At 43.7% G+C, this 12258-nt stretch overlaps 1 protein-coding gene across 6 annotated transcripts in view; it reads right to left on the reverse strand.

The window, feature by feature from the left end:
• Cdc14b (cell division cycle 14B) overlaps positions 1–12258 on the reverse strand; it is an 80269-nt gene that overhangs the window by 46923 nt on the left and 21088 nt on the right. For 4 of the 6 annotated variants that reach the window (XM_057787036.1, XM_057787035.1, XM_057787034.1 and 1 more), the window contains exons 2-4: positions 5514–5604; positions 4904–4979; positions 1926–2018 (exon numbers count right to left, since the gene is read on the reverse strand). In XM_057787036.1, coding sequence (XP_057643019.1) covers positions 1926–2018; positions 4904–4979; positions 5514–5604 — 260 coding nt within the window. Of the gene's footprint in view, positions 1–1925; positions 2019–4903; positions 4980–5513; positions 5605–6818; positions 7079–12258 lie in introns of those variants that run through there. The other 2 variants (XM_057787037.1, XM_057787039.1) reach the window with 1 other exon arrangement.

Below are 12258 nucleotides of genomic sequence, written 5' to 3' on the forward strand. Positions count from 1 at the left end.
ACAAAAAAAGAAAAGAAATATTAAACAAACTCAGCTTAAGAATTCAGATCTCAACAGACACAATGCACCTCCTGAGGGACGAAGATGCTAAAAGTTTTCTGTGAAACATTTCTCTCCACTACTTTTCTGATTATGCCCAAGAAAAGACAACAAACAGAAAGACCTAAGCAGCTGGTGACAAGACACACTAAATGTCTAAAAGAAAGGTGGCACACACCTTTAATCCCAGCACTTGGGAGGCAGAGACAAGCAGATCTTTGTGAGTTTGAGGCCAGTCTGGTCTACAAGGGCTAGTTCCAGGACAGGCTCTAAAGCTACAGAGAAACCCAGTCTCTAAAATAAACAATCAAATTTTGAGGTGCACCTTCAACTAACTCCACCAAGTTTTTTGACTCAATCTTTGTTTTTTTTTTTGTTTTTTTTTGTTTTTTTTTTTTTTGTTTTTTGTTTTTTGTTTTTCGAGACAGGGTTTCTCTGTGGCTTTGGAGCCTGTCCTGGAACTAGCTCTTATAGACCAGGCTGGTCTCGAACTCACAGAGATCCGCCTGCCTCTGCCTCCCAAGTGCTGGGATTAAAGGCGTGCGCCACCACCGCCCGGCTTGACTCAATCTTTGTAAACCAGATTACCAAACTATGACAAAATATTATAAATGAGTGCAGGGTGGTATAAGACTTGTGTTGGGGATCCAGCCCAGTGAAAAAGAGATACCTAGCCTGAGAAAAGGGCCTGGGGTCAACATCACAAATGCAAATGATGTGGGATGTCCTTCTTTGTATGTGTTACTTTTATTGGTTGATAAAGTTGTTTCAGACATTGGCTTAGCAGAGTAAAGCCAGGCAGGAAATCTGAACAAAGATATATAGAGAGAGAGTAAGCGGAGTCAAAGAGACACCATGTAGCTGCCAAAGAAGAAAGACCCCAAACCTTATCAGTAGGCCACAGCCTCGTGGAGATACACAGATTAATAGAAATGGGTTAATTTAAGATGTAAGAGCTAGCTAGGAATATGCCTAAGCTATTGGCAAACAGTGTTATAATTAATATGGTTTCTGTACGATTATTTGGGCCTGGGCAGCCGGGAAACCAACGCACAGTCTCCTTCTACCTGCAAGCATATAAACCTATCAGAGCAGGATCAATAGTCCAGTTGTTAAGAGCTCTTGCTGCACAATCATGAGGACCTTATTTCAAATCAGTTAACACACAGCGTGAGTGTGTGAATGAGTGTGTGTGTATGCAAAATGCCTGATCTAACTCCAGATCTAATGCCCCTCTCCACGCGTGTCCAGTGTGCACGAAGCTACACACACAAGCTCATATATTCACAGAGAAATGTCCACACAAATAAATAAGTCTTTAAAGGGGGCAGAGGTATCTGGAGAGATGGATCAGCATGTAAGGGTGATTGCTACCAAGCTTGACAACCTGAAACCCACAAGGCAGAAAGAGAGAAACAATCCTGAAAGCCATTGTCTAACATACACACACACACACACACACACACACACACACACACACACATACACACACAAAGTCTACATTGGAACTGACCCCAATAAAATGACTTTACAAATCTCTAAATGGATCATGGGTTAATAAAAGCAGCTATGGAACATTATTCACTAACCTTAAAAGCTAAAAGATACCAACCTTTTCATAGTAATCAGTCAAAAAAATCATTAATAAAATTTTGTTTTTACATTCGAAGTTCACAGTAAAACTGGTAGACAGAGACTCATGTAGTTCCCAGCAGCATGAGCAAAGTCTCCCTGAGTGAGCGGTTTTCAAAAAGCAAACAAACACATCCCCTCTGGAAACAAACCAAGACAGTACCTTAGCAAAGAGTAGTTTCAAAATACCAACCCCGACTGTAAAGCAGCACAGCTGTGCACACTGACCGACCTTCGGGCCCGGTGACACTTACCATATAACACCCAACAAGGAAGGCGGCATTCGCTTGTTTTCTCTGATCGGTGCCAGTGAAATGGATAATTTTCTTCCTCAGCATTGTAATGGACTGCACCAAAACAAACTGTTGTTAGTCTTTTCTTGACCACTTCAAGCTTCCTAAATTCCACATCTCACACGCAGAAGTAATCTAGATATCAACCTCCCAGATGAACCCCGATGCCCTGAAATCTCAGGGGCCTTCCCATGAGACCTGCGGTGACATTAGAATGACTTAAAAGAGAGAAAGGGAACTGTCTACAGACAGGTCAACCTCCCGGTCATTTCAGAAAGCTGGGGATAAAGCCAAGAACTCGTTGTTGTTTGTTTTGGTTTGATTTTTGGTTTCTCAAGACAGGGTTTCACTGTAGCTTTGGGGCCTGTCCTGGAACTAGCTCTGTAGACCAGGCTGACCTCTAACTCACAGAGATCTGCCTGTCTTGCTGTTTTTGAAGAAGACCTGGGTTTGATTCCCAGCACCCACATGGTAGCTCATGTCTGTCTGTTAACTCCAGTCCCAGGAGATCCAATGCACTCCTCTGAAATCCGAGGGCACATGAAAAATACTCATAAAGTAAAAAAAAAAAAAAAAAAAATTGAAAAAAAATTGAAAAAAATTGAAAAAATTAATCTCTAGTCTTAAAGTCAGTAAATTAAAGGATATGCAGAACAAAGACAATTCAAGAGCCAGTAGCTGAAAGGTCTCTTCTTAATTTATGAAAATTAAGTGTACACTGGGGATCTGTGTATGTTTCTCTATGTATGTTATACTTCAACAGAAAGTTAAAAAGAAAAGGAAGTCATCATTGCCCAGCAAGTTCCCAGGGGCACTTCACAAATGTGAGATGCACCAAGGTTAGAACAGAGAGTGGGCTAAAATCAGGTGGAAAGCCCTGCCCGTCTGCATGTTCCAGTGCCTCTGTCATTCATGTGTGCTATTTTCTCCCCTAGTGATTTACATGAACTAAGGAACCTGAATCTACTAAAACCAAAACCAAAACCCAGTCAGTCGTCGGCAGCACAGGCACCCGACTCTCTGAATCACACTAGCTAAACGGCCAGAGAATTTCCAGGCAGGCTGGTGCTCAACTTTTCAGGGCTTCTAGGAAGTCATTAGAAAGGAATGCACTCATTTCTGGTGGACACAATAAGTCTCCAACAGGCTAGGCATGAAGGTGTGTGCACAGGTGCACACACGCACAGACTTACTCTTTCAAAACTAAAGCCAATGACAATAGTTGGGAGGAGAGGGGATTATATTTAGCCTCTTGGTCCTGTGGGAACAAAAGACTGTCTGTGACAAGTGGAAAAGGGGAGAGGGACCCAAAGAAAGAAGGCCACAGATGTTTACTTTGCTATTTAAGAGAACCTGGGAAGCAATCTACTCTTGTGTCTGAATGTGTAGTGAATACAGTTGATGTTCAGGAGAAGAAATGTCTCCTTTATTCAAACTTGCAATGATATTAAGCAAAAATAAATGTTTTTTGTTTTGCATAGTTCTATGGTAGGCAACCCATTGATAAGTTTTTGTTTTTAATTACTGCTAACGAATTCAGTATTTTCTACTTGACAGTTTATAATGACTAGTTACTTTTTTAAAATTTGAGACACAGCCTCACTATGCAGTCCTGAAACTCACTATGTCGATTATACTGGTCACAAACTCACAGAGATCAACCTGCCTCTGCCTCCCAAGTGCTGAGATCAAAAGTGTGCACCAACAAGCCCAGCTAGGTACTCCTGAAGTGTCTGATCAGTAATTCAAAGTTTTTAAATGAAGGAATGGGGTTTGTGTTCACACTGTGTGCTCTCAGGGAGGCAGCTGAGGACAGGTCAATGATCTTTGGTTCGCTCCCTTCCCGGTTAGATGTGTAAAGGATCCAAGTTGAGGAGCAACCCATGCAACAGTCCACGAGTTTCCAGCTCAGAGATAGAAACCAGGGTCTGCTTTCCCGGCCATGCATCAGCTTCACTTTGAGGGGAAGGTGGGAAGAATGAGGGCCAAGCAAGGGAAATTTTTCTCTTGTCCTAGCTTCAGCTCCCATTAGGTCAGACAAAAAGGAACCTAGTTAACTAACTGCCTTTCACTGAGGATCCTAAACCCAAACCAGAATCAAATAACCCAAACTCTAGGAACCGAGTTACGTGTGTTAGCATCCATGAGGGGATGCAGACACTGCTAGACCAGTCTGGGTTACACATAAGTATGTCTCAAAACCCAGAAAAAACTCTAGAAAAAACAATGCATGTAGTAGTTGTTTAGAAAAAAAATCATTTTATTATTATTACTTAATAAACAAGTGTTTTTGCCTGCGTACATAGGTATGTGTACTATGTGTCTGCCTGGAGCACATAGAGGGTGACGGATCCTCTAGAACTCCTATGACAGACAGTTATGAGTCACCATGTGGGTCTCTGAAAGAGCATCCAGTGCTCTTGACTGCTGACCCACCTCTCCAGACACAGACACAGAGAAATAAAAATAAAGTATATACTCAAAATACTACTACAATGAGACACAAGACCTTTTTATGAGATAGACTCTCACAAGGCAGGTATAGTCTCATATAGTGTCTGTATACCAGTGAACTCACAGCAATCCTCCAGAGTACTGAGATTACAAGGTGCATTCTACCACACTGCTAAAACGTTTAGTATGCCCTCAACACACACTTCAGTAGGAAACTCGTTTCTTGGTAAACTCTTTATGTTTTTTAAAGATAAGATCTTTCTGTCTAGCACAGGCTTGCCTTGGGACCCCCAACCCGAATGCTCAGATGTCCAGCATGTGCACCAGCACACCTGGTCTGAAACTGTTTTGGTTTTGTAAGAGGAAGCGTTCCTTCAAATTTTGAATTATTTAAACACTTTTTAAAAAGGAGCCGAGTCTCCTCTGCTTTACTCTAAAATGTTGCTGAGTGATCACCTCAGTCAACCTTGACTTAAAAGATTTACCTTGAGCTTCTTATTTATCTTGCAACAATATCTGTAAACCATTGCCAGATTGAGCGGTCCAAAATCCGCGTAGAAGCTTTAAAAAAAATGAACAGAAACAAGTATGAATTAGCTATTGTGAATGTAAAAACAAGCTACGGCAAGAGGGCCTCCACCAACCCAAATCAACTACCGCTAACAGAAGGAACATTCTGGTAACCAACACCTATTTAAATAGGCAATGCGTGGGGTAGAGCTGCACCTCATGAGTGGAGAGAGCTCAGCTAGCATGCACCAGGCCTTGCAGCCCCTCCCCTACACACACACCCCAGAGGTGCTGACTAACTCTAACCTCAATTATGAAAACTGTTCTTGCACACATTTTCCATTAGCAAACCCAGTATCTTACATATTCGTATTTCACACAGCTCTGCGGTGCAAACTACGGCAGTATCAAATCTGTTTAAATGGAAGTTCTCAAAGATCTGTTTTATTATCAGGATTTGAAACAGCACCCAGCTGTAAGTGAGCATCAGATATAGGAGTCTCCGAGGCTTTGTCCTCTGTGCTCACATCAGGAGATTCCTCAGAACAGTTTGAAAGTTTCTGTCTGTTAAGGGGCAATACTTACTTCTCATACTCAAGTTCATTATCTATGCTGAAATAATGCTCGTTTGACGCACTCTTTGGTCTGCTGTAGAGAATGGCAAAACAAAGGCGATCTGAAATGGAAAAATTGCAATGTTCCTTCCTTTGTGCCATTAAAAGTGTCCCAAGTCAAGACCCAATTCTTTTCTGATGAATTAAAAGATGGAAGTTTTTTTTTTTTTTTTTAAATCGATTGTGTGTGTCTATGCCCACCCCCACATTTCAGATGGGAAAGATAACAAGGTTTAATTTTCTAGTTAGTGTGAACCCACCCCCACTCTGTGGTGATGGAAAAGGTGACAATGTAAAATTTCTAAACAGTCTCTTTTGGTGAATAACAATAAATAAGCAAACTTTAAAAAGAAGGAATGCTTTAATCTGTCAGTTTCTACAGTGGTAGGTGATCTTTCTGTTTTGACTTCTGAAGTAACTAGACTAAGGAATCTTGGGAAATACAACATGCATTTGAAGGCTAGCTTCAGCCAAGCATCAGATTTATGAGGACATCCTGAAAACACATGCAGCAGGAAATAAATCTTTTAAAAGTAGAAACAAAGAATTTTTCAATATTGCTAATTATACCAATACATCACACGGTGTGTTTATCCAATTCTTTGCACAGATGTGTATTTTTTTAAAATTTTGGAATCGTGGCTTTGAGTTTCTTACAGTTCCCGTTAAAACCGAAGCTGTGGGAAGCCAGGCTGGGATGGCATCTGTTGCATGAATGCAGAGTGCCATGGAGTTCAGCAAGAAGGGCGGTAAAACCCAAAGGCTCCACCCTTACCCCCAACCCTCAGAAAAGGGCACTATCTAACAGTAATTAGATGCCTACACTCAAAACATGGCAAAAATCAAGGACAGCCTTTGAAATATATATACTATTTTCAACCAACTTATTAGGGGTAAGAATCAACACAAGCTGGTACATGCTTTTCCACAAACAGCAATTTAAACTTTTCTTTTCCATTTGCACCTCCACTCTTACAGCCGCTGCACATATGTCCTAGTAAACGCAACTACAAACTCCCAGCAACTGAATTCAAACGAGTGATGGGGCTTAGCCCTTTCCAAACAAAAATGACCTTTGATCCGCGGCGCTCAGTGCCTGGGATTTCAGTAGCTTCCAAGCGTGGGTGGAGAGGGTGTAGGGCACAGAGGTCATAAGCACACTAAGGTGTCGGTCAGCCCCAAAGCCATTAGCCCCAGAGGGGAGGCCAGTTGGGATTCTGGGGCAGCAGATCGCTCCTCCAGCCAGCCCGAGCCCTACCCTGCCCTGAGCACTCACCTCGGATCACCTCGGCCACCCAAGGGGTCCCCGGGCCCTCCCGGTTCATGACTCCAAAGCATCTGGAAGGCAGGACAAGAGAAGGACCTGGCGGGTCCGGGGATGACCGGCCACGGGAAGAAGAATGCAAGGGCGACCACACCCCCTAAGTTTAAAAAACAGTGAAGTTTAAAGGGCCTCGCCCATGCACTGGCACGGCGACGCCCTGGCGGGTGACAAGCAGCAGACTGGGAGCCAACCCCGGAAGTCCAAACTCTGGGACGTCCCCGGGGTGGCCAGGGGCCAGTGTCCTACAAAAGGGCCCAGCCCACGGGCACGCGCGACTAGGGGTCAAATGCCCTGCAAAAAGAGAGACCTGGCCCACAAGCATGCGCAATTAGGGCCAGCTGTCCAGCAAAGGAGGCGACCAGACAAACAGGCGCGTGTGGCCAGTTGTCTTGCAAAATGCGCGACTCAGTTAGCTCAAGGTACACAGGAACAGTTCAAAACCAGCCATCTCGCACAATCCAGGCACGCGTGATGAAGAATTTGGAGCCAGGCCGACAGCCTCCGCCACAGGCTCGGGATTCCCGCCCACCACCGCCTCCCACCGGTCGCCCACCACCACCACCACCACCACGAGGGGGCGCTGCGCGACCCACAAAGCTGAGCACCACCACTTGGAGCAGACAGGCCTGCAGAAAGGCTCCGCAATAAACTGTAGAGAAAGAAGCACGGTGAGTTTAGCCTACTAGAGTTGGGCTCCTCTCACTTGGAAGACGGAGGTGAAAGGAAAAATCACGAGTTCAAGGTCAGTCTCACCTAAAGAAAACTCAAGGCCAACCTAAGTTGAGGGTCTCTCTCAATAAACAGGTGTTAAGAGGCTTAACAGATAAAAAGTGCTTACCCCTCAAAGATTCAAGCCCGATGACCTGAGTTAAATGCCCAGAACCCCCATAATGGTGAAAAGGTGAATAACAACTCTACAAAGTTATCCTCTGACCTCCCACAGGTCATGTGTACACACGTGCGCGCGCACACACTATTTTTTAAATTAAAGATAAAATCCTTTCAGCCTTATGTGACTCCCGTATATGCCCACTGACTGACCCAGAGAGAGAAAACGATGACTATCCTTTAAAGCAAGGGACCCTGAAACTTCACTGGGGGTCTGCCCCGCATGTCTCACACGCTCTCTGACTATGTGAAAAATTCCAGTTCATATTCTAGTTTCAGCTGGAGATGCGGTTCAGTGATACACTGTCTAGGCACAAAGCCCGAATTTGATCCCTAGCACCACATAAAACCGCATGGTACCCCACAGCTGTAATCTCAGCTAGTAGAATTGGCTGGGCGGAGAAGGCGCGCGCCTTTAATCCCAGCACTTGGGAAGCAGCGGCAGGCGAATCCCTATGAGTTCGTGGCCAGCCTGGTCTACAAAGTGAGTTCCAGGACAGTCTCGAAAGCTACTGAGAAACCCTGTCTCAAAAAACCAAAAGAAAAGAAAAACCAGAAAAGTGGAATCAGGGGAAACAGGAGTTCAAGGTCATCTTTAGTTACAGAAGTTCATCGAGGCCAGCCTGGGAGACACAAAACCCATCTCAAAAACAAACAAGACCTTCGTTTCAGGTAAAGGTGTAGCCCAGTGCTGTGCTGCTTAGCAGCAAAAGGCCCATGGCTTCATTACCAACACGCACGCACACACACACACACACACACACACACAGAGTCAGTCTAGTAAGACTATTATTTTAGGGAGCTGGTTACCACGCAGTCCCCTCCCATCAAGTTCCTGGCTATGAAGTACCAGTTGAGTGGTACTAATCCCAAGAGTAACAATCTTATACAAGAGATATCGGAGTCTGCCCAAAGAGAACCTGATCTCTGAGTACGACCAAAGCCAAGGGTGAGGGTGTTTTCAAACTTTTTCAGAAATGGATGTTAAAAAAAGAGAATCTCCACTGAGGAGTTGCCTTCATCATACTGGCCTGTGGGTAGATTGATGCAGAAGGCCCACCTCGGTGTGGGTGATGCCATCCCTAGGCAGATGGTCCTCAGTTGTATAAGAAAGCAGGCTGTGTAAGTCATAACAACAAGACAGTAAGCAGAGTTCCTCCATGGTCTCTGGCTTCAGGTTCCTCCCCTGACTTCTCTTAGTGATAAAATTTGAACTGAGAGTTTTCAGCTAAAAGAAACCCTTTTCTTCTCAAGTTGCTTCTGGCCATGGTATTAATCACAGCAATAAAAGTCTGACTACAACTGATTCAGTGCAGTGGAGAGCAGGTCCCATGCATACCCAGGAGGCACGGTGGGCAGAGCTGACCCAGAGAGAAGTCACACACTGGCACTTTAGTCAGATGGATGCTAATCTATGGTTACGAGCCAGGAACTTTAACATTCTTATCTTTCTATTTAAGTAATTTCATCAGAGGGGATTTACCTCTATATTTACCTCATTTCAAAGGGAAAATTTGCCCTAAGGAATATTTTCTTTTCTTTTTTTTTGATTTTCGAGACAGGGTTTCTCCGTAGCTTTTTGGTTCCTGTCCTGGAACTAGCTCTTGTAGACCAGGCTGGCCTCGAACTCAGAGATCCACCTGCCTCTGCCTCCCGCCCTAAGGAATATTTTCAACATACTTCAGTGAAGTCCTTCTTTTTTCTTTTTCTTTTTTTTTTTTTTTTTTTTTTTTTTGGTTTTTTCGAGACAGGGTTTCTCTGTGGTTTTGGAGCCTGTCCTGGAACTAGCTCTTGTAGACCAGGCTGGTCTCGAACTCACAAAGATCCGCCTGCCTCTGCCTCCCGAGTGCTGGGATTAAAGGCGTGCGCCACCACCGCCCGGCTAGTGAAGTCCTTCTTAAAGTTGTTTTTTGTGTGTGTGTGTGTGTAGTTTTTTTTGTTTGTTTGTTTGTTTGTTTTGCCGAAGACCACTTTGCCCAGTTTTTATATTAACCTAGGTACAACACAGGTGTATAAAAGAAGCATGCAAATCAAATATGTACTGGTAAATCACAAGGAAAATTATTTTTAAGCAATTCTTTGACATATATGTGAACTTTACCACTAAAGGCTAAAACCAAAGTGGTCAATTAGATGGATGTGCTTGCTTATTTTCACACAAAGAATGAATTTCGGGGCGAATATCTGATAATGAAGGACATAAAGCATCTTCAAGATTGTTTCAGAATTCAACATTTTGACTTTACAATCATCAGTGCTTGAGAACACATGCTACTTTTACATAAACATATAGTACAAAATGTCATAGATATGTTGATAAAGTCATTTCAGAAACTGTCTCAATTCTGTCCCAATCTCAACACAAAACTCATTTGAACATTTTAGTTTGTCTAACAAACTTAAGTCAGCAATTTCTAAAATCAAATATTTTACCATAACACAACCCAAAGAGAGACTATTTGACACATACATGCTGAGGGTAGCAGCGGGAAGGATGGCTAAGGTCTCTGCCTTTGATAATTAAACAGAAAGTCTGTATGAGAAGAGAACTTATGTGCAGCAAACCGTGCAATCTGAGAGGTGTCCCAGGGAGTGCTGGTTAAAGCTGCCCAGAGACATGCACAATGGAAACCGCTATGTTGTGTTTCGAAACCAAGGATGCAGCGAGGCTGCCAGAGACACCTCATGGCCACTCTGGTTTGATTCTGAATGAGTATTTTCTCACTGTACGCTTTAGAAGCTTTTTACTACTACCATTTTTTAGCTACCTGAACATTCAGCCACCCAGCTCTACACGGGGCTGCACCTCACAGATTAGGAAACTGAACCTCTTTATAAGAAGCAGGGTCCTTTTGTTTGTTTGTTTTCTGAGAAAAGCTGGGCTCGAACTTAGAGATCTGCCTGCACCGCTGTCACCGCCACCCTGATTTTTAAAAATGGAAACCAGGGCAAAAGACTTGAAGACAGTTGACCAAAGAAATTAATGGCCTGTAGATTATGAAAAAGAAGTACTCAAAAATAATCAGAGCAATGAAAATTAAAATCACAATAACAATACTACCTGTTAGAAAAGATGTAGAGCCATCATCATATTCCTATACTGCTAAGAACCATAAAACACTATTAACATCCATTAATACAGAAATGTCCAAGTGGGAGTCTGACCCTCCTGCAAACAAGCCTTCCAGGGTCTCAAAGGAAAAGCTGCAGGCAGGGAAAGAACACACTCAGCTCCCCCGTGCTCAGGCCCAGAGCTGTCACTGGACAAGTTAGGCAGTTTCTTTGAAAGTTACTTACTATTCCCTTTGACCTCGCCGCTCTACCGCTATGTAAACGCCCAAGAGAAGTTCCAAGTGTCTACAAAAGAACAGGTACACAAATATCCACAGCTTTGTCAGAAACAACAACTAGAAGCGATCCAGAGACCACCAGTAGGAGAACAGGGACTCCCCCAATGAACATGACTCCAGCAGCCACCAAAGAGCAGATGCACAAGGCTCAGAACAAAACCTGCACCTCTGACCTAAGGCTCAGAGAAGCTCATGCTTCGAGACTCTGTACACAGAAAGTTCAACCACAGGAAAAACCGGCCCACAGAGACAGAGATGGACAGTGACCACAGGCGGGCATGAACAAGTGCAGAGGAACCCTCGAGGGAAGAAAGCCGTCAGCAGTGGCTCATGGGTGTATACTCTTGATGAAACTCAAACTATACATTTTATTGTATATAAGCCGTATTTTATAATTTCAAGGAGCGGGAGGTGAGAAGAAAGAATCTCAGGGACTGTACAGATAGCTCAGCAGTTAAGAACTGCACTGCTCTTGCAGAGAAACTGACTTTGGTTCCCAGCACCCACATCAGGTGGCATACGACTCCCTGCAACCCCAGTTCCAGGGATTCAATGCCCTCTTCTGGCCTCATGTGCATGTGTAAATACCAAACAAACATACACACATACACACAGACTTAAAAAATAAATTTAAAAGCCGGGCGGTGGTGGCGCACGCCTTTAATCCCAGCACTTGGGAGGCAGAGGCAGGCGGATCTCTGTGAGTTCGAGGCCAGCCTGGTTCACAAAGGGAGTTCCAGGACAGGCTCCAAAGCTACAGAGAAACCCTGTCTCGAAAAAAACCAAAAAGAAAATAAATAAATAAATAAATAAATAAATAAATAAATTTAAAGATTAAAGAATCTTGGGCTGGAGAGATGGCTCGGCAGTTAGGAACAATGGCTGAGCCAGGGGTGGTGGCGCATACCTTTAATCCCAGCATTTGGGAGGCAGAGGCAGATGGATCTCAGTGAGTTCGAGGCCAGCCTGGTCTACAAAGTGATTTCCAGGACAGCTAGGGTTGTCTTACACAGAGAAACTCTGTCTCTAAAAACCAAAGCAAAAAAAACAAAAACAAAACAAAACAAAACAAAAAACACAAACAAACAAGAAAACCACTGGCTATTCTTCCAAAGGTCCTGAGTTCAATTCTCAGGAACCACATGGAGGCTCAC

Source organism: Chionomys nivalis, chromosome 13 (genome assembly GCF_950005125.1).
Source record: "Chionomys nivalis chromosome 13, mChiNiv1.1, whole genome shotgun sequence".
NCBI classification, from domain to species: Eukaryota; Metazoa; Chordata; class Mammalia; order Rodentia; family Cricetidae; genus Chionomys; species Chionomys nivalis.